The sequence below is a fragment of the Myotis yumanensis genome, unplaced genomic scaffold (assembly GCF_028538775.1).
Source record: "Myotis yumanensis isolate MYYU_CA2020_CCGP unplaced genomic scaffold, mMyoYum1.0.hap1 SCAF_1, whole genome shotgun sequence".
Classification (NCBI taxonomy): domain Eukaryota; kingdom Metazoa; phylum Chordata; class Mammalia; order Chiroptera; family Vespertilionidae; genus Myotis; species Myotis yumanensis.
The window spans coordinates 159,750,286-159,772,630 of record NW_027223752.1 but is presented as its reverse complement, the minus strand read 5'-3'; the positions used below and the strand labels follow the sequence as shown (position 1 = coordinate 159,772,630).

The 22,345-nt window shown below is 41.8% G+C and overlaps 1 protein-coding gene across 2 annotated transcripts in view; it reads right to left on the bottom strand.

Moving 5' to 3' along the window:
* The window catches only part of WDR37 (WD repeat domain 37), an 80,051-nt gene that overhangs the window by 33,897 nt on the left and 23,809 nt on the right, over nt 1-22,345 (bottom strand). For both annotated transcript variants that reach the window (XM_070391115.1, XM_070391123.1), the window contains exons 4-10: nt 19,277-19,372; nt 18,903-18,967; nt 13,475-13,610; nt 12,095-12,166; nt 10,504-10,548; nt 8,628-8,704; nt 721-955 (exon numbers count right to left, since the gene is read on the bottom strand). In XM_070391115.1, coding sequence (XP_070247216.1) covers nt 721-955; nt 8,628-8,704; nt 10,504-10,548; nt 12,095-12,166; nt 13,475-13,610; nt 18,903-18,967; nt 19,277-19,372 — 726 coding nt within the window. The remainder of the gene's footprint in view (nt 1-720; nt 956-8,627; nt 8,705-10,503; nt 10,549-12,094; nt 12,167-13,474; nt 13,611-18,902; nt 18,968-19,276; nt 19,373-22,345) is intronic.

The window sequence follows — 22,345 nt, the reverse complement described above, 5'->3', positions numbered from 1 at the left end:
GACCTGATCAAATGTGCCCTTTAAAGGGTCCAAGGCAGCCCTGGCTGGTGTGGCTCAGTTGGCTGGACCATCGTCCCATAGACCAAAAAGTTGTAGGTTCAATTCCTGATCAGGGTTGCAGATTTGATACCCGGTCTGGGAATGTATGGGAGGCAACCAATTGATGTTTCTCACATCTGTGTTTCTCTCTTTCCCTTCCTCTCTCTAAAACCAATTAAAAAAATCAAAAAAAAAAACATATCCTCAGGTGAGGATTAAAAATAATAAGAATAAAAGTGTCCAACAGAGATGCTCTCTTGCTGGTGTTGGTCTGGAAGAAATCAAACGGCCATGGTTAATATACTAGTAGTAACTCTCAATGAGGACCATGCTAGATGCTAAAAGCAGTCCCCAGCCCAAAATTCCTGACCAGGGGAACTATAAGGTTATAAATTCATGTTATTTTAAGACACCACCTTTGTGGAAATCTGTTATAAAGCTACGGAAAATGAATACACCAACATATTTCAAATTTCTAGATACTACACGCTACAATAAAATCCCCTAAAGATACAATTAGCTACCAACAGTTCTACTAGAAAGGATTTCTGAAAAATCACAACCTGAGCATCCAGAGAACTAAAACTAATTCTGGACAGAGAGGAATTTGCAAGGTAAGATATAAATAAACACATGCACATAAATCACAAACACACTGCTGGCAGGCCAGGGCTGAAGTACCTGTCAGAGAGTGAACGAGCTCCGCCGTCTCCACGTCATACAGGTTTGCTGTTCGGTCCCAGGAGGCCGTCACCACCTGCTTCCCCCCAACCAGCCAGTCAGCAGCTATGACTACTCCCTGGTGACTCTTAAGGGAAGTCAATGGTACCCGGATGGTAGGACAGTCGCTAGACACGTCTCCGTCCACATCAGGCTCATCCTTATCAGAGCACTCAACTTCGTCCTCGCCACATATCTGCAGATAAAGGTGAGAGCAGAGAACTCCTGAGAATTGTGGGTCTTTCCTGGAACGGCTACACAATCAGACTGTGTCACTTGTCTTTCTAGGACTTGATCATCATTATCACAATACTGGCACAGTACATGGTACATAATTGGTGCTCAATAAATGTTAATCACCTTTATGATTATGTGCTTGGCTAAAACCAGGGCCAAATATAAGGAAAGAAAAAAGTCAGGGGTACTATAACATCATGTCCATTTCCACTAATCAACAAAATGGCAAATAAAATGATTCTCAACATAAGTTTTTGTCATGTATTAGATATGTAATAAAACTAAACAAATACAACTGAAAGTCAATAATTCATAATAAAAAGAAATATTACAATTCTCAAGTGTCTGCCTAAGATATACTTAGAATTCTATTGCTATAACAATAGATATGAAAGTTCACTTTATTGTTATACAAACCAACCAAGTCTTTTGTCAAAAGCTAAAGATAAAATAAAAACATGATAATCACCATAGGCTTCAGCTCTTGAAGAAAATATGTTTATCTATTCATTTAACAAATATTTATCAGGTGCTTACACAGTGCTATACAAAAGACTGGGCACAGAGCAGAGAAGGAGACAAACTCTGCTAACATGTATAAGGAACAATGAACAGCAAGGTGCACACCCGCTACTGCAATGAAGCCAGAGAATGGCAAAGTCCCCGCCTCAGGGAGCTAACATGCTACCAAAAGAACAAGCCACACATGTGAGGGTGCATGCACACATGCACACACACACTAGTATAAACATATGTGTTGTATACATACACACACTAGTGTGGGAATACACACCATGTGTACACACAGGGATAAGTGTGACATGTACACACACATAGTATAGTGATATTTGTAATACACACACAGTCCTAGTAAAGGGATATGTGTCACATGCACATACACAGATTCAGGCAATAATAAGTGCTAAGAAGGAAAATAAAGCAAGATGAGGGGATGGACAGTCATAAGGGCTACTCTTTTATTCAAAATGATCAGGGAAAGAATCTCTGCTAAAGTAATATTTGACTTGGGATGTGACGAAACAAGAGCGTATTTAGGCGAACAGTGTTCCCCGCCAAGGGAACAGAAGATGCAAAAGACAAGAAGGGAGCAGATGAGCTGCAGGGTAAGAGATTACAGAGATGTTACCAGTGTAAATCAGGTAAAACGTGGAGAAACAGAAAGGACTTTGAATTTTATTGTGTGTGTGCTGGAAAATCACTAGATGGTTTTGAGTAAGGAAGAGAGATAGTCTGACTCATGCTTTAAAGAAGCAATGTTCTGTGTGAACATTCCGGATGGTTGAACTGTGTCTCCCAAAATTCATGTTGAATCCTCAACCCCCAGTACTTCAGAATGAGACAGTACGTGAAAATGGGGTCTTTACTTTAAAAAAAAAAGTTTTTATTGATTTTTAAAGCGAGAGGAAGTGAGAGGGATAGAGAGATAGAAACACCGATGACAGAGAATCACCGATGGCTACGTCCTGCACAACCCCTACTGGGGATCAAACCTGCAACCCAGGTATGTGCCTTAATCAGGAATTAAACCCTGGACATCCTGGTTCCTGGGTCGCCGCTCAACCACTGAGCCACACCAGCTGGGCAAAATGGGGTCTTTAGAGAGGTAATTAGGGCCTGGCCGAGTGGCTCAGTTGGTTACACATCATCCTACGCACCCAAAGGTTGCCGGTTCGATTCCTGGTCAGGGCATATATCTGGGTTGTGGGTTCTATCCTGGTCAGGACATGTACGGAAGGAAGGCAACCAATCAATGTTTCTCTCTCGCATCGATGTTTCTCTCTCTCTCTCTCTCTCTCTCTCTCTCTCTCTCTCTCTCCCCCGCCCCCTTCCTCTCTCTAAGTAGTGAGGATTTAAAAAAAAATAAAGGTAATTAGGGTTAAAATGGGGTCATCTGGGTAGGCCCTAATCTAGCATGACTGGTGTCCCTAAAAGAGGAGAGGAGGACAGACACACAGAAATGGCCACATGAGGACATTGGAAGATGGCTGCCTACACGCCCAAAGTCCTAGGCCTCAGGATGCCAGTAAGAAAAATTATGGATGATTTACCAGTGTTTAGTCTAAACAATAAGATGAAAGATAATGGCTGAAACAGGGAACAAAACAGAAGGAGCAGTTGTGGGAACATGCAGAGCTCAATTTCATACACATTAGTTTTGCAATGTCTGTAAGACACCAAGTAGAAATTGAGTAAGTAGTTAGATGTCATAGAAGTCTAGAGTTAAAGAGTCGAGGACAGTATGCAAACCTGGGGGTCAGCAACAAGGCATGCTCCTTAAAATCACAGGCCTAAGATCAACTAGAGCAGTGATGGCGAACCTATGACACGCGAACTCATTTTTTTGGTTGATTTTTCTTTGTTAAATGGCATTTAAATATATAAAATAAATATCAAAAATATAAGTCTTTGTTTTACTATGGTTGCAAATATCAAAAAATTTCTATATGTGACACGGCACCAGAGTTAAGTTAGGGTTTTTCAAAATGCTGACACGCCGAGCTCAAAAGGTTCGCCATCACTAAACTAGAGAGTAGTGTGGGAGGAAAACAGGAGAGAGGGTAGCAATAACCTACAAGCAAGTGAGAGGGCAAGGAGGGTATCTACACACAGGTGAGAGGGCTGGGAGGTGATCCACAGGCAGGTGAGAGGGAAAAGTGTCAGAGACCCAGGAGTCATTGGTAAGAGCAGGTGACCCAGCCAATGAGACTCAAGAGGAAGAAAAAAAATGAAACACACAAGATGTGAGATGGAGAGAGGGTCACACTGTGATAGTGATTTAGGAGGAGCCCGAGGAGTGACTGCAAGTGTGTGCTGGGTGGGCAACATGGATGGGATGCTGAGGAGAGAAGCCCAGCAGGGACACAGCGTATCCTAGAGAAGAGTGAGGGAGAGGAAAAGGAGTGCAAGGACAAGTCTGAGGTCTGCACAGGAAAACCAACACCCCACGGCTCCTGGTGGGATAGAAGGCTCAGGTGGGTTACGAGACAGCTACTACGCCCTGTCTGTGTGCTGCTGGGAACGACACAAGAAAATAAGGAGGCAGGTGAAAATCCGCAGAAGGGAAAGTGAGGAAGTCACCCAGGAATGTGGCAGAAACGTGGCCTGGAGGAGTGTCACAGCCCAGAGTTGCCTGGTGGTGGGGCTGGTCACAGGGTGCTCATTGATCAATGCAGGAGGGACAGAGGAAATGCCAGATTTAACACGGGTGGATTTGTCCAGGAGAGAACGCACAATCTAGCGGCAAAGTTAAACATAAATGATTACACAAAATTATCTATTCCATATGAATGTTAAATGCTACAAAGGATGCTCCGAGAGTAAGGCAGGCAGTCTGCAACACTGAGAGGTACCTGCAGGATGAGGAGTGGGGTGAGGGGAGAGTTCTAGGAAAAGAACCAGGAGGGAGAGAGAAGGTGGGGAATCAGGGCAGTAAGCCCATCAAGGGGTTGGAGCAGGAAGGGGACGCAAACAGAAACTAAGGGTCTACAAGGGCTCACTGAGGTGACTCACTGAGATTCGATGCTACAAAGACCATGTCTGATTTCATAGAGAATAGGCTGGACATGAGCAGTCAGATCTGAGACAGGGAGACTAGTTAGAAGACTAGTTAGTGATCTGGACTAGGCACGGTGACAGCAAATAAGAAAGGTGTGTTCCTGTGGAGTGTAGCCTGCTCCAGGTAAACCATTCCCTGCCTGGTAAACAGTATCTAGACGGGAAAAACAACAGTCACTATACGTCCTGATGGAGACACTGGCCCAAACTCTCCTTCAGGGGACACTGGTTCCTGGGCAATGGGGCTTTCAGCCCTCACAGCCACTCCTAAGGAGCTTTGCTATCTCCTGGGCTGACAGGTGTGGGTGTGTGGAAGGGGGGTGGTGTCTGGATGGATCTGTGGGAAATGCAGAACAGGGGTGCCAGGTAGAGGAAACTCAACAGAGACCTCAGGGTGGATGTCACAAAAGGCGTGTTACAGGGAGACAGAAGTAGATCCAAGAATTATTTAGGAACCAGAACCAGAAAGACATCAAGTATTAGGTAGAAATGGAGGTGGGGAGGTGAGAGCAGGGAAGAGTCAAAGACAAGTGACAGTTCTGTCACCTACACCTTCATCAGTTAGCCTAACAGGCTCTTCACTAACTATTCTAATGGAAGGAGTGACAAGTGGGCACACAAAGGAGTAACTTCTGCCAGGGGAGTGGGGAGGTCTATGGCAGGCCCTGTGTGCAATATGGCCTTGGAACAGTGCAGTGGAGACCCTGATGTGGGAAGGGTGCAGGAGTGCAGAAGAACAGCCTAGAGCTCCCATGTAAAAAGCCCTAGTTATCAGGATCCACATTTGAGAGCTCAAACAGAGTCACAACATTTACACAAGTCATTATAGCAAACTACACAAGGAATTAAAATATATTTAAAACACAAATGTAATAAGTCATATTAAAAAATAATTGTAAAACCTTTAACCCTAAACTGGCAAAGGGCAAGAGGTGAAAGGGTGAGAATTGTTTGCTTTTTGCCACTGTCTTGGAGACAATCTATTTAACTTTAGTCATTTTTACTGCCAACGACGTATGAACAGAAATGTCCGAGAACTGCCAATTTCATACTAAGAACCTACTGAGAACCAGCTGTCCACCGAACTACAAGTCCCTAAATCACATGTTCTCAATGGGAGCCCATATGTAACTCATATCAATTTTCACTTTTAAATGGAGAAAATTCACCTCACTAAGTTAAATTAATTACTTAACATTATACAACTAGCATGATACAGTGATCAAACAGGCAATCTAAAACTGTTTACATGAGCCCTAAGCTGGTTTGGCTCAGTGGATACAGCATCGATCTGCGATTTGAAGGGTCCTGGGTTCAATTCTAGTCAAGGGCACAGGCTCAATCCCCATTAGGGGGCACACAGGAGGCAACCAATCAATGATTCTTTCTCATCATTGATGTTTCTCTCTCTCCCTTCCTCTCTGAAATCAAAATTATATTTTTAAAAAAGAAAAAGAAAAATGGAAAGGAATAACTTAAAAAAGAAAAACATTTTAAAACTGTTCACAGGATATCATCCAAGTATTTCTCTATCAACATGGTGGATGCCAAATTAAAAGGAGAAAATGTCTGTCCAAAAACTGTACGGATTCAAAATGATCAAGATCTTAAACAGACTACAGTTTATTTCAGAATCTAGAACTGCTAAAAAATCCAGCAGAAGCTTAAGAACTTAAAGAGACTTGTATGCACTGGGTGGCAACTGCAGAGGGGAGTAATCAAGTCCTCACTAGGGAAGGCCACACAGAACCTTGGCAGCCGCTGGAGCGGTTCCAGTCATGCACTATGATGAAGGCTCCTCTCTAATTCAGCCTAGGCTTTCCCCAGGTGCCCCAACTCCTGAGGCAGCAACTCCAAGCATGAGAAGTCCCTGTGTCTAATACAAGCAAAATCATAAAGGAGAAAAGTCACTTTAATATTCTACGTAAACTATTAAGTTTTTTAAATGTAATTACTCCTCAACACAAGGGTTTGAAAAACAATAAATAAAAAATAAAATAGAAAGTAATTACTATATATAATTTTCCCCTTTAACAAGACTGGTGCTTTCTTATTTATTTTGGGGGGAGGGGGAACAACTTCACACAATGCTAACTCACTTTCTCAACTTTCTGAGCATTCATCCCACCCTTTTCTCTGCCCTGTCCTCCATCATAACCCAATACTTGTCTCTTGAATGAATGAATCTGTTAAGTATGACATATAATCAATAGTTTGGTAATTCCACATGGGAAAAACCTGTGTTAAAATAAAATACAATGGGGGTAAGGGAGGCCAGGGGAAGGTCAAGGGGAAAAAAAAAAAGGAGACATATGTACTACTCTTTGTGATACTTTAAACAATAAAACAAAATTTAAAAAATAAATAAGTAAATAAAATACAAAATATGCTCAATCAAAAATGAGCTGTTGCCGAAACCGGTTTGGCTCAGTGGATAGAGCATCGGCCTGCGGACTGAAAGGTCCCAGGTTCGATTCCGGTCAGGGGCATGTACCTGGGTTGCGGACACATGCCCAGTAGGAGATGTGCAGGAGACAGCTGGTCGATGTTTCTCTCTCATCGATGTTTCTAGCTCTCTATCCCTCTCCCTTCCTCTCTGTAAAAAATCAATAAAATATATTTAAAAAAAAAATGAGCTGTTAATAAAAGTTCTTAACTAAAGAAAACTCATCACTGTAGTTATTAATTATTTAACCCACCTCTAAATAGAACAATGTTTAAAATGTTTTAGAAAGAAAAAATAAAGGAGCATTCAGAGGCAGAAACATCAAAACTAGAAGATTACCATCATCCACCAACAATTATGACCAAAAGTAAACTGAAACTTCATGTTTACATTAACTGCATGACATCACTGAATTCCTTCTGCCTGGTAGCACTTCCACCTGTGTCAGCAGGGCAGGGAAAGGGTTCACCAAATGTAAGGACAAGACAGCAAAAAACTAGATCATTTCACTCAAAAGAACAATTAAGATCTCTGCATGATTATAAATAGTATCCAATATTACAAGAGTAACTAAAGGATTTATGGTTTAAATCTATTGATTCACTCTTCTTCTCAATATGCAAACTCTTTTATTACCTACATTAAAACTTTATCCACATAAAAATGATGTTATACATGCCACTGATTTTAGAAAGTTGTCTAAAATCAAATATGTGCCCAGCCAGCATGGCTCAGTGGTTGAGCATCGACCTGTGAACCAGAGGTCAAAGTTCGATTCCTGGTCAGAGCACATGCTTGGGTTGCAGGTTCAATCCCCAATGGAGGGGCGATCAAGCAGGCAGGCAGAGTAGTTAGGGGCATCAGGCAGGCAGGCAGAGGGGTTAGGGGCGACCAGGCAGGCAGGCAGAGTGGTTAGGAGCAATCAGGCAGGCAGGCGAGTGGTTAGGGGCGATGAGGCAGGCAGGCAGAGTGGTTAGGGGCAATCAGGGAGACAGGGAGGCGAGTGGTTAAGAGCCAGCAGTGCCGGATTGTGAGAGGGATGTCCGACTACCGGTAAGTCAGACATCCCCTAAGGGGTCCCTGATTGCAAGAGGGTGCAGGCTGGGCTGAGGGACCACCCCCCACCCCATGCACAAATTTCATGCACCAGACCTCTAGTATATAAATAAAGGTACTTCTTAGACAGAGCCTTGGTCTGCACAGGTTGCCAGAACGAAGCACCAAGACTGGGTGGCCAAGATCAAAGGATGGCCAATATGTGTTCTGGAAAGAACTTTCTTCCTGGCGTGCAGATGGCCACCTTCTCATTATGTCCTCACATGGCCTCTCCCAGGTGTATACAGGGAGAGATCTTTGGTGTCTCTTCTTGTAAGGGCACTAATCCTTTAGGATCAGGACCTTGCTCTATGACACCATGTAACCTTCATTTCTTCCTCAGAGGCCCTATCTCCAAATGCAGCCATAGTGGGGTTACAACTCCAACCTCTGAATGTTGGGGAGACACAAATATTCAGTCCATAAGATATTACAAGTTATCCTAATATTTGCAGACATCCAGAACCCCACCAACATACCCCAGGTCACGTTTTCAAGTAAATGTGCTGCTTACACTAGTGTCGGCCACAGGCTGGGGTGTCGGCAGCTGAACCGCGTATCTCCAAATGTGAGCAGTCTGGTCTCCAGAAGCTGAGGAGAGAAATGGGGAAATCATCCAAGTGCACACCAGATGTAAGAAGTGCCTCTGTAAGGCTCAGAGCATCCTCAGAAGTGTGTAACTTAGTGATCGTTACTGAGATGAATGTACTTCACTCAAGTAGCTATTTCTGAGACCGCATAATGCTATTGAGAATAGAGCAAATGCACAAAATTAAGGTAATTACTTATAAAAATGTTCCCCTTTTAATTTTAAGGTGGAAAGCTATGAGAGTTCAGAGTAAATTTACAAATAGATTTTATTCTCCAACTACCGTCCTAACCTAAATAAACTGAAACCGAATTATACTCTAACTGGTGCCTATAATAGGTTCTGAGGTATTTCAGAAAAGGAGTAACACACAAATGCACAGTCCCATCCACTCAACACTCATGGACCTCACGATCTGCCAGGCACTACATAAGTACTAACATCTCACTTTCACCAGCCAACTCTGCAAAGTGATGCTTGGACTTGGGACCGGAAAGAGAGGGCAGCTGAAGGCCCAGAAAGGCAGCAGATGTGCCAAACAGTCATCTCCACTGACCTTCACAAGAGCACCTGCTGAATCCCATCTTGTCTTCTGGCTGCAGAGCTTACCCAAAGAATTGGCCACACGCAGAGGGTGGTACCTTTCTCAGGTGTCAAATGCATTTACTGCCTGACTTGCCAATCTCTCTTCGAAAGAGCACCAACCCACTACTTTATCTGTTTCAGTTTCCATCAGTGCCCTTCTGATTTGTCTCTTGATTTCACCCCCTCCTTTCCAACCTCTTGTTGTTGCTGGTCTCCCTCCATCTTTCCTCTTCCCAATTACATAACAAACAATTGATTTAATAAAGTTTAAAGTCCTCATCTACCTTATTCCCCAAATGTTTTTTCAGGTATCAACTACCTACCGTGGTCAGGCCTGTGACTCTCAAACTGACCTTCCCACTGTATTCTACTCACATGTAACAGCACCCAATTAGAACTACTTTTGTCCTTTATCCCAGGGATCAGCAAAATCATGCCCATGGGCCAAATCCAGGCAGCCACCCCTTTTGCAAATAACATTTACTGCACTCAGCCACGTCCACTACTTTCCCACTAACACAGAGCTGAGTAGTTATGACACCAACCCTGTGGCCCTCAAAGATGAAAACATTTACTTCTGGTCCTTTATAGACAAAGCATTCTGACCTCTGGTCCATCCAAACACTTATACTTCAAGATTACTGTCAGTGTCCCCAAAACACCATAGGGGTTGGACATTTTATAGGAAAACTTCTCAGTATAATAATGAAGGCGTTTTTAAAATCACTATGTAAAATACGATAAACCCAAGCTACCAGAGCTTAGGAGAACTACCTAGAAAAGAATAAGAATGCAGATTGCTGTGACTTGGAACTACTATTTTTCTCATTTTTGTATCTGAAGTGCTGAATTAGGAACTCGGCAGGAATAATGGGCCTTAGAGAACTGAGTTACAGTCTGCTGAGAATCATCATGGCACAAGCAGGGAAAGTGGGCAACTATGATGTCCTTCATAAAAAGACACCAAGAACATGGATCCATATTAATCTCACAATAAAGTCAATCTCATGTAATTAGCAATCCACTACTGATTAAAAGAAAGTACTACTTAATGTATTTTTCTTATTTCTCACATAATTCATAAACGTCTACTAACACACATCTAACTTTTGTACAAGACATGGATGATAATCCTGATGCTACTGATAAGAGAATGATTATAGCTGTTTTAAGATTATCAACAACTTTGTTCAATAAAGAAATTAAATCAACATACCAGTGAGAGCCAACTGCTCTGATGGGTGGAATTTTATAGAATTTACTGCAAAACAAAAATGTTACATAAACAGGTTTAAAATAAAACATCATCAGTATCTATTACAGCTACAGAATGTATTACAAAGTTAAATTTAAAAAGCAAAAGAACTATGGTAGTTCAAAGTTAGATCCTCCCATTCAGTTAACCTGTGATTAAATGTGTAAGTTACAGAGAACTGATATACAATAAAAATACCCAATATCAGCTGTCAAACTGCCAAAGTGCAACACACAGAGAAAAAAAATATTAATAATCCATTTATTTTTATCCATAGAAAAGGCATCTAGAGTTAAAGATAATCTGCAGAGTCCAGTGGGGGACACTGTACTGCCCACCCAGCTGGCCCTAGGCCATGCCCTCCTCCCAGCTCTCAGCACCCGATAGACCGGTCACCCACAGAAGCCAGCCTTCACACCCACACCTGAAAGGAGATGCGGGTCCCCTATATGGAATATAAGGTAGTTTTGCCAGCCTTCAACAAATTCTCTCCTTCAGTGAGATTCAGTTAGCTACACCATTAAATTTATATTTTTCTAAGGACTGAAAAATGCAGAAGATACTGTTCTACTGTTAACATCAAACAGGTAGCTGCAGGAGGAGCTGGTCAAACAAAGAACTGTGATGCTTAGGCCATCACCACACTCCTAACAGATGAACAATATAAATACTCCCAATTTCAGTAAGACTCACTGCTAGAGAGGAGAAGGAGCAGCCGGAATTTGCCTGCACTGCTGATGGAGCAGAAGCAAAGGGTGGAAGCACACGCTCTGAGACTGTTTGGGAGTACCTGCTCATGCTGACCACCACGAACTGGCCCACCTGGAGACACTCACCACCCAGAATGACCACACATGGGAGCATCCTGGGCAGGACTGAACAGGAGCTCATTGCATGTCAGCCCCCTACCGCTCTCACCTTCACCTCCTCACTCCAGCAGAAGACAGACAGACTCACTTCTCGATGGGTTGGTAGGTGGGAACACCTTTAACTCTACAAGCGAAAGGCAGATGCCACCTAGAAATTTATCTACAAGAGTTCAGAGGGTGGTGGTGGCTGGTGAGGGGCAGTGAGCCATGGGGCCACCTGACAGAACATTGAAGATGATGCATTCCATATGGAAGGACCCACAAAGGAAGTGGGACAAGAGTGGGTGAAATTTGGTCAGAACACTTGGACACACAGGGTATACACAGAAAGGGCAGGGAAGAGCTGCTGTGTTAACTACAGCATCGATGGCAGGCAAGGGTCTGGGGCAGACAGCAGCCTGCATTGGGTCCGATTATGGGAAAGTGAATCTAGAGCGACTACATAGTTTTTGAAAAATAACACACATATTTCAGTTTCAAAACTATCTACCTGTGCCTGTCTGTGCAACATTAAATAAAACACAGACAACTCCTATATGACGTTGTTTAGGGAGCTGAGCTTTCCCTTTGTGAAGCCCACACTTAGAGGAATGGCATCTGTCTGTCTATGAGAATGCCCCACTGTCCCGACACCAACTCAGCAAGCCTCCCATCTGGAGACCTGTTTATGTAATAGCACTCACCTGACCCCACATGGCCAGTGTACTTGATGAGGCACCTCCCCGTCTCGATGCTCCACAGCAATGCTGTGTGATCTGCAAATTGAATCAAATAAGAGGAACTGAGCTACATGGTCTTTTTAATAAAAGAGTAAGACAAATATTCTAAAAATGAGAAGTTACATTACCACTACTATCTCTTGCAACTCTGATTATAACTAGTTTGTAATTCAACTGATCAGTTTTAAAACTGTAAAACTTACAAACACTTCCAAAAAGATGGGAGAAGCTGGTGACTTGTCTGGGGTCATTTACAGGCAAGGGGGAAAACCAGCGTTCTGAGTACCTGGTTCACTGTTACAGACAGCACCCCACTGGAGACTTAAATACAGAGGTCATTTACATCTCAGGTTCATTTTTTTAGTGAAATATTAAAACTTTTCAGAACACCATGTGATATTCAAATGTAAATAGCATCTAAATACAGTTCTAAATTATTTGATATTTAATAAATATTTCTTTAGACCTTTCCATTTATGGGCATAAGAAAAAGATAAAAAGTAGACTTAATAGGAAAATCTGAAAAATAAATGCCAATTACCCAAGTGAGATTTCAGAGACATCAGAAAAGGACCTTTTTATTCTTCTTTATTAGTTGTAAATTCCATAAATAATCTGAGATGCTCGTGTGCAAACAGTTTTAAACAAGAGAAAAAAATTTTTTCATCATTCTAACTAGTTTTACATTTTCTATTTCCACTTGAAAAGGCAGATTCTAGTGAGTAACTTGTCACAGCTGGAAAATTCATTTCCAACAAGTGGGCACCATTTTGATTTTAGCAATTTTTAACTGAAGGAGCATTAATTAGACAGCTTTCAAAAAATGCCTTTTCTTTGGTGAAAAGATAGGAGTCTCAATAAGGCTTACCCTGTGAGTCCCACAGGCAAACTCAGGGCAGGGGTAGCCCCACTTCCCTAAATCCTGGGACAGCAGTCCCCTTCAGAGACCACATAGCACTTCCCTCAGCCACACCTTACAAATGGGAAAAATGGGAAATGTACTTTCAAAAGCAGATATACAGTTAGCATAAATAACAAGAAAGCTAATCAAAAAAAAAATACCTAATATGTTTAAAAGACATCCCACCTTCTGCTGCCTCGAATAGTGATTCCTTAACAGAGTTGGCTATATACCCTGGAGAAACATGGCATCATACCCACAGACTAAGACAGGCCCGACAGGGGCATCAGAACTAAGCACTAAGTCAAGGCTTTGTACGAATGACTACTCAGCCACATGTCTGCTCCCAGTGTCACTCTGCCACCAACACCCAAAGGTCATTCAATCACACCAGCTGTTGTGCAATCATGCGTGACAAGCAGCGGGACTAGCTCTGGACTCACCAGCAGATGCGGTCCCCAGGACCACAGGCTGTGTTCTCGCCACACTGACATCCCAGATGCCATCCCTGTGGCCGATGTACTCCTTCACAAGCTGGCACACAGCCCTTGATGTGGTGGCCTTGAAGCTGGAGACAATCTAAAATTGTGACAGGAAAGAATATTGTAGATGATTTACTGAGCAAATGTTTTTCAAGTTAAAAAAGGATATTTTGAAAATGCATAAATCATTGAACAGAATATTAAAAACACTAAAGGAACACAACATAAATGCAAGCAGTGGAACTCATCCAGCTGGGTATCACAAAGCAGGAATGAAGTCCTTACAAAGGCCCCAAAGAGCCCCAAGTCCCCCACTTCCCATAAGCATGTCCTACTATGAAAAGCCTATTAATGTGTTGCAAGTCACTCTTCCAAAATCCAAATCATCAAAAAATTTCCAAATTCTGAAAGATATACCCCAAACCCTTAACACTAATTACTTTTATTATTGGGGACTTTCGTTGCGTTTATTTTTGTTTTGGGTGACTGATACGAACCATGTTATTTTTGGGAAACACCAAAAGATGGCCCTTCTAAACAGCGTTTTTCCAGCATTGTTTGGTGACCACACCACACTAGGAGGAGGCACAGGACAGTGATAGCAGCCAGAGTGCAAGCAGCTCACAGTCTAATGGGGACAGACCCGAGCACCACACAGGCCACAAGATGGTGCGGCATCATCTAACATGACACAAACAATTCTCCCTTTCCTTTTAGGAAAAGTGGAAAGCATGTGAGGAAGACACTAATTCAACACAAAGAACTCTTCAGAATTTCACTTGTAAAACTGTAAAATCAAGTGAAAAAGAAAAATTGGTGGTATTATACAGCTGCTTGAAACTCTGAGTTAGCAAAGCCCTAAAAAGATGTCTCAGTCCATTCTCAGTGAAAACACAACCCACTGTTGCAACAACTCGGGTGTGAGTACCAAGTTATTTCTAACACAGAGGGTAACAGAACAAATGTGTTAGGAGACCCATTCTCACCAGCACCATAAACAGGTTCTGTCTGACTTGACTTAAATACACATGGAATGCCGAAACCGGTTTGGCTCAGTGGATAGAGCGTCGGCCTGCGGACTGAAAGGTCCCAGGTTTGATTCCGGTCAAGGGCATGTACCTGGGTTGCGGGCACATCCCCAGTGGGAGATGTGCAGGAGGCAGCTGATCGATGTTTCTCTCTCATCGATGTTTCTAACTCTCTATCTCTCTCCCTTCCTCTCTGTAAAAAATCAATAAAATATATTTTAAAAAAAAAAAATTAAATACACATGGAATTACAAAAGGACCAGGTCAACCTCAAACCTTCTTCTTTTTGAAAGCTCGTATGCTACTCAACCCAGTTAAGATTGTCCCTCCACGTGGAAATGCTGCTGTGTAGGTGGCATTCATGTGTTAAATAATGTAACATTTAGAAAGGGGTGAGCTGAAAAACATGCAGAGCCTACCCACACTATAAGTGGTAGCAAGTTTAATTTTCCAAATGTGCCATTTCTCACACAGACTGTATAAATATGAGAAATGAAAAACTGAAGCCACATCCATCACTGGCCCCACGGGAACAGTAAAGACCAAGGGGCACTGACTCACAAAAACATTTCTGGTGGATTTCTGGAAGAGGTAATAGGCAGTCCATGAACATTAACACATCGCTCCATGTGCTGCTTCCTAATGCCATTACATGGTGACCAACTCTTAGCTCTGTTCTTAAAAGTGTTAACTGCTTAGCCACAGTTGCAAGGAGGCCCCACCAAAGACTGAACTACTCAGAGAAAACATTCATGACAGAAAAGCAACATGATGAAGCAACAAATGGACACTCACACATCCTAACTATCATTTTAACTGAGATATAATCTATACTACTTTAACAAAATCCGATGTGTGAATGTTTTCGCAAGTTTCTTTCAAGGGGTTTGCGGATTAAACTGTCATGCCTGCCTACCTCCTTCCTAGTTTGCTCAGTGAACTTCAGTTTTCTACTATGTCACCAACCACGTGACCTACCTAACTGCTGAGTCAGGAGAAAAGTAATAAACCCAGAACACAGTGCCTACCTGCTGCACTGTACAACCTCTACTACCCAGAATATGCATGGCACCAATCAGAATACATTCTGATATCAGATCATTTCTCCCATTTTTAAATAATATCATATATGTTCACTGTTATTCTTTAAAATGGGTACACTCACACTGTGCACAATGCTAGAAAGATCATTACCCACATGCTTCTCATAAATTCAGATCAATTTCTAGTATCCAAAATGACTGGGCTTTAAATACATTTTTTTTAAAGCAAAGTGTTATTGTACACACCCTTACCTTTGCCCCAATCTTATTTTTCACTACTCATAGTAAGGAATAATTTTATATAACCCTTTATTCCTCTACTTCAAAAATTATCAGAGCCCTAGGCCATTTGGCTCAGTGGATAGAACGACGGCCTGCAGGATGAAGGGTCCTAGGTTTGATTCCGGTCAAGGGCACATGCCCAGGTTGATCCCAGTAGGGTACATGCAGGAGGCAGCCAATCAATGATTCCTTCTCATCACTGATGTTTCTATCTCTCTCTCTCTTCCTCTCTGAAATCAACAAAAAACAAAATTAACAGAAAGTTTTGGCATTCTAAGACCTTATATTATATACATAAGCTAAAATCACTAAATAAACAATATAATCTCTCTATATATAAAAGCCTAAGCGAAGGTTAAGACTGAATGACCAGAACGACCATTACCCACATGCTTCTCATAAATTCAGATCAATTTCTAGTATCCAAAATGATGCACAATTTCTAGTATCCAAAATGATGCACACTTCCAAGACTATGATGCACACTGACCACCAGGAGGCAGATGCTCAATGCAGGAGCTGTTCCCTGGTGGTCAGTGTGATCCCACAGCCAACCTCCCCCAGTCCCTCCCTGCAGCCGGCCGATCAACCTCCCGCAGCCCCCTCCCTCCCAACCTCTCCCCCGATGGCCCAGGCCCACTGCCGATGTGCCCCAATCGAGGACGGGGCCGGCCAGCCAACCTACCACAGCCCCACCCCTGGCCAGCCAGCCCCGATCGCTGGCCAAGTTGAGGGACCCCACCTGTGCATGAATTCGTGCACTGAGCCTCTAGTACTATAATAAGAAGTTAAATGAAGTTGGTCCGACGGTTGTGGGTTATTGTTAAAAAAAAAAGAAGTTAAATGAGGAAGAACATAACCTCACTGCATTTGAAAAAAGTTTAACATTGATTTATTAAAAACTTAAAGTCTGGTTAAGTTTAAGCTAAATACATCAAAAAAATTTAACCATTTACATTCCAAAGTTATTTAAAAAAAAAACAAAAAAACAGCCCTAGCCAGTTTGGCTCAGTGGACAGAGTGTAGGTCTACAAACCAAAAGGTCGCGGGTTCAATTCTAGTCAAGGGCATGTACTTGGTTGCAGGCTCCTCCCCAGCCTGGGCCGTGGTCAAGGCTTGTGCAGGAGGCAACCAATCAATGTGTTTCTCTCAGATCAATGTTTCTCTCTGTCTTTCCCTCTCTCTTCTACTCTCCCTGCAAATCAATGGAAAAATATCCTTGAGTGAGGATTAACAACAACAACAAAAACACACACACACACACACAAGAAAATGTCAGCTATACTCAGATTTTTAACTAAGAATTTCCAAAGACTTCCAAGTGAGCAGAAAGACCAAGTCTGCAACATTAATTGCAGTTAATCTCACTTTGGATGTTAAGGGAAGTAACTTTAAGCTCAGGGAACAAACTGGAAAAACAATAGCTAACAATAACTATTTATGTCTTACTAGGGGCCCGGTGCACGAAGATTCATGCACTGGGGGGTGGGTCCCTCAGCCCGACCTGTACCCTCTCCAATCCGGGAGCCCTCAGGAGAGCCCTCTCCAATCTAGGAGTTTCTGTCTTTGCAATCATATGAGCGAATTGTCTGAGACCCCCCCCAACCCAGTTTGGTTTGTTGCTCACAGAATAATAGAGGCTTTTATTTTTCTTTGCTTCATTGGTGGAGATTTCCTGGAAGTTTTAGGATATCTTCACTTTAATTTTTCCTAGACACTCTGATTTTACTTATGTCTCTCACCTTTGCTTTCCCTCCATCCCCCACCACAACAGTAACTTGCTCCAGGCTCACTTTGCTCTAGTGCAGCCGTGGGCAAACTACGGCCCGCGGGCCGGATTTGGCCCGCGGGCAGTAGTTTGCCCATGGCTGGTCTAGGAGATCCGTCTGCCACCAGAACTACGATTCCCAGCATTCTTGGTGCTCCCCACACTCTGGGCTTCCACTTCCAGTCCTGGGGCTGCCACAAGAACTACTATTCTCAGAACTCCTGGTGCTCCCCATGCTCTTGGTTTTCCCTTCCTGCTCTGTCTCCGTCCCATGGCCTCCCACTCTGCCCAAGTCCTCCAAGCCACCAGCTCTCCCTCTCTGCTCTCCATCTAGTGGCTTGGGGAGCCAAGTTCCCCAAGCTGCTCCACTCTCTGCAGGCTCTCCTGCTCTGCTCTCCGCCCGGTGGCTTGGGGGAGCGACCGAGGAAGCCACGTCCCCCCAAGCTGCCAGGTCTCCCACTCTGCTCTCCGCCCGGCACCTGTGTATGCAAATTAACCCACCATCTTTGTCGGGTTGATTTGCATACTCACTCCTGATTGGCTGGTGAGCATAGCAGAGGGACAGTCAATTTACACATTTCTCTTTTATTATATAGGATAGCAGACTCACCACAAATTTAAACTTTCCCTCAGGTTTAGAAAAGGAGTGTACATTTGTTAAGATTAGGTAATTATTTTATATTTTGTATACTCAAAATACTCCGAAATAGAGATGCATACAAAATTACCTCAAAATATTACTTCATAATAGTAATTCCTCATAGACATTTCCAAGCAATTAAATCCTGCCACTTTAAGAAGATTAGAACAAGATAATTTAAGAAAAAGCAAAACACCACACCAAAAAAAAAATTGCCTTGGAGACAGACCTTCACTTCCTGATCATACTTGGAAAATTAGAGAAATTGAACTAAAACTTAACTATAGTTCAGAATGTAATTTTCATTGCTTTATACCCATATATTAGTTTTCTCCAAATTCAAAGTCTCTGTATCAAGCCAAATAATAATACAAAATATGCTTTTCCTCAAAAAAACACAAATTTACTGATGCATAATATATTCACCTCAACAAGTATTAGTATCTAGGTGTCAATATACTGTGGCCATTTAACAAATCTATCCTTCTAAAAACTGATTTAACACCAGAAGTTTATCTTTTCCTATCAGATATATCAGATATATCTAATTAAAAATATGCAACTTAGAGTATACATATGCCCACCTTAAGTACCACATGGCTGGCCCACGAGCCAGCGCCTTGCATACCTTACTGGTGGAGGCCTTGTAAGTGGTCTTCAGCTTCTGAGAAAGCTGGCTGGTACTGTGACTGGCTGCAGAGACAGAGAATTGACAATCAATACAGCCATACAACTAAGGAGCCACCAACTTTCAGGGCCGGGATATTACTGCAGTCATTAATGGGATCGTCCATTTCACATGGGAAGACAGTGCAATTGGGAGGGTTTGTCTGTCCATGTGGACATGGGGGCAACGGGCAATTCCTTCTTCACTCTGTGCCTACACCTATATTATAGACTCAAGTACTGCTGATCACAAAAATCAATGAATCATGTCGACATTAAATTCCAAATTCCCCCCCATATAATCTGCAGGGCACCATTCACAAATACTCCCCTTACCTTTAGTTTTCAGTTGGCCCTTACTCAGTTCTGCCCCATCGATTACTTGTCCTTCAGCAGCTAAACGCTCATTAAGAGTCTCAATTTCTCTACGCACTGGAAATAAAAAAAATTTTTTTGAAATTAAAATGTATCCCTAGCTGGTTTGGCTCACTGGATAGAGCCATCAGCCTGCAGACTGAAGGGTCCCGGGTTCAATTCTGGCCAAGGGCACATGCCCAGGTTGTGGGCTCTATTGGGGGGGGGGGGGGGGGGGGGTTGCATGCAGGAGGCAGCTGATGATCAATGATTCACTCACTCTCTCTCCTTTCCTCTCTGAAATCAATTTTTTTAAAATGTTGTTGAAAAAAAGTTAAAAATGTGTACTTTTTGTTGAAATATATTGACTACTTCCAAACCTTGAGCATATAAAAATGTTATATATTGGTATTGTCTAAACAAAGACCAGAATAATATCCTGTAAACAAAATCACAATAGTTCTTAAAAAATTTAAGACATGATTCCAAAAATAGAAACTCCTATGCTCTTCCTACTCGGGTAAGACATGATGCTATCAGGGTTCTCATCAAGCAGAGCTCTTGGATATCAATATAATCTTTTCCTTTGTATTTTATTCTATATATTTAAAAACATTATCCTGATATTGTCCAAAACTAAATGTAATATTACAGTCTAGCTGAGCACTGAAATCAAGGGGAAAAAACATAAAATAAAAAAACATAATCATTGTTGCATGGCACTATAGAGTACCAAGTGAGGATTATATATAAGGAAGATTAAAAACTTAAGTTATGAAAAATAAATAGAAATAGAGGTGTATGGGAACAGAAGAGGAGAGTAAAGAGGAAGGATATCCGCTCTGAAGAAGAGAATGACCAGAGACACTGCAGGGAGGAAGCAGACAGGCTGTGCTATGGACAGATGCTATTATCCCGGTTTCCACACTATGCAGATGAGAAAAGAGACCAGTGGGAGAAGGGACTTATCCAAGGACACAACCTACTATAGCCTTGCAGCTGGTCCCTGTCTCGCCACAAATCCACCCAGCACTAAGGCTATGAGCCTGCCATGCTGCCTCCCAGGCCTGGACAAGATCAGTTCAGACTAGCGTGAGGCCAAGTGTCTGGGTGAAAGTGCAAATGAGATCAACTAGAAACAAGGCCAAGCACAAAAGGCTCTGAACAAATCCAGTTTGAGCAATTTCAACTCTATCTCACAGGCAAGAGGAAGCCACTGACACTCCAAAATTAGTCATCTGTAAATCCCACAGTTTTTCTTGAAAGACTGTACAAATTCATAAAACACAAGGCCTTAAATCACAATGGAAATTCAACAATACCTGGGTCCATACAACTGAGATACTTAAAAAAATACTTAAAATCAGATGCAGTCCACAGTACCTAATTTTATTTTATAAAATGTTGGAATAATTTCTTCCTCTGTAAATTTTCAAGATAGCCTTACAAGGAAAATCCAATATCAAAACATTAAATTTTCTAATAGCAAAGTTTAAATGACATAGGATTATACTCTCTTCACTATTGACCCAACCACACCACTTAGTTCTAGAGTAAACATACTCTAATAATACAAAAGCTGTTTATTAGTATTCAATTTCTAGAATCAATTTATAAGGGACGAAAGACCTGATTATGGTTAAAAATTTTATAAACACAAACCCTGGAAAATAACAAAACTGGAAAGTAATAGAGCAGTGAGAGGTAAAAGACACATCATTTCCTAACATGTTACAAAGTATGACTTCATGTGAACTAAAGTTGACAGAGCAAAAACAGATAAAGTTTATAAAATAATTACTAGAACTAAAAGCAAAAAATGCAGCAAATGTTTTCCTTTGCACAGTGGGATGGGTCAACAGGAGGAATAATTACAGATATGTTTCCTTTTTACACTAATTGATTCTTCAAGGCAGCGATTTTCAACTGGTATGTCACATCAGGCACACTGGTGTGCCACAAGAATTTTTAAAATATGCAATACCTGACTATTTAGTCAGGGGCACTGACCTCTTTTCCCTTAAATTATCACATAAAAAAAATAACAGCCAGCACAACAATAGCCAACTGGTGTGAATGAATCAAAATTGTACCTATTTATTTGATCAGATTGGCAAAAAATATATTTTTTGGTGTGCCACAGCATTTAGTAATTAGTTTATGTGTGCCATGAGATGAAAATGATTGAAAATCACTACTTTAAGGAAATAAAGAAATTGCTTCTAAAATAAAAATTTTTTTCAATTAGTTTACATACAATATTTTATATTAGTTTCAGATAAATAAAAATTGTTTAAAAAAACTAAAGACAAGAGAAAGAATATATGCATCCCTATGTTCATAGCAGCACAATTTACAATAGCTAAGATTTGGAAACAGCCTAAATGCCCATTAGCAGATGAGTGTATTAAAAACCTGTGGTACATACACACAATGGAATACTACGCTGCTGTAAAAAAGAAAGAACTCTTACAATTTGCAACAGCATGGATGGACCTGGAGAGCATCATGCTAAGTGAAATAAGCCAGTCCAAGAAAGCTAAATATCACATTATCTCACTCATTTGTGGAATATAATAAATAAACTGATGAACAAAAATAGATCCAGAGACACAGAAGCATCGAACAGATCATCAAACCTCAGAGGGAGGGTAGGGAATGGGGGTGGAGGGGGAGAGATCAACCAAAGGACTTGTATGCATGCATATAAGCATAACCAATGGACACAGACAGTAGGGTGGTGAGGGTCTGTGATGGGGGGCGAGTGGGTGAGAAGAGATCAATGGGGGGAAAGAGAATCACGTAAAACTTTCAACAAGGAAGAGTTTAAGAAGAAAAAACTAAAGACAAGCCCTGGCTGACTTGATTCAGTGGTTACAGCCATGGGCAAACTAAGGCCCGCGGGCCGGATCCGGCCCGTTTGAAATGAATAAAACTAAAAAAAAAAAAGACCGTACCCTTTTATGTAATGATGTTTACTTTGAATTTATATTAGTTCACACAAACACTCCATCCATGCTTTTGTTCCGGCCCTCCGGTCCAGTTTAAGAA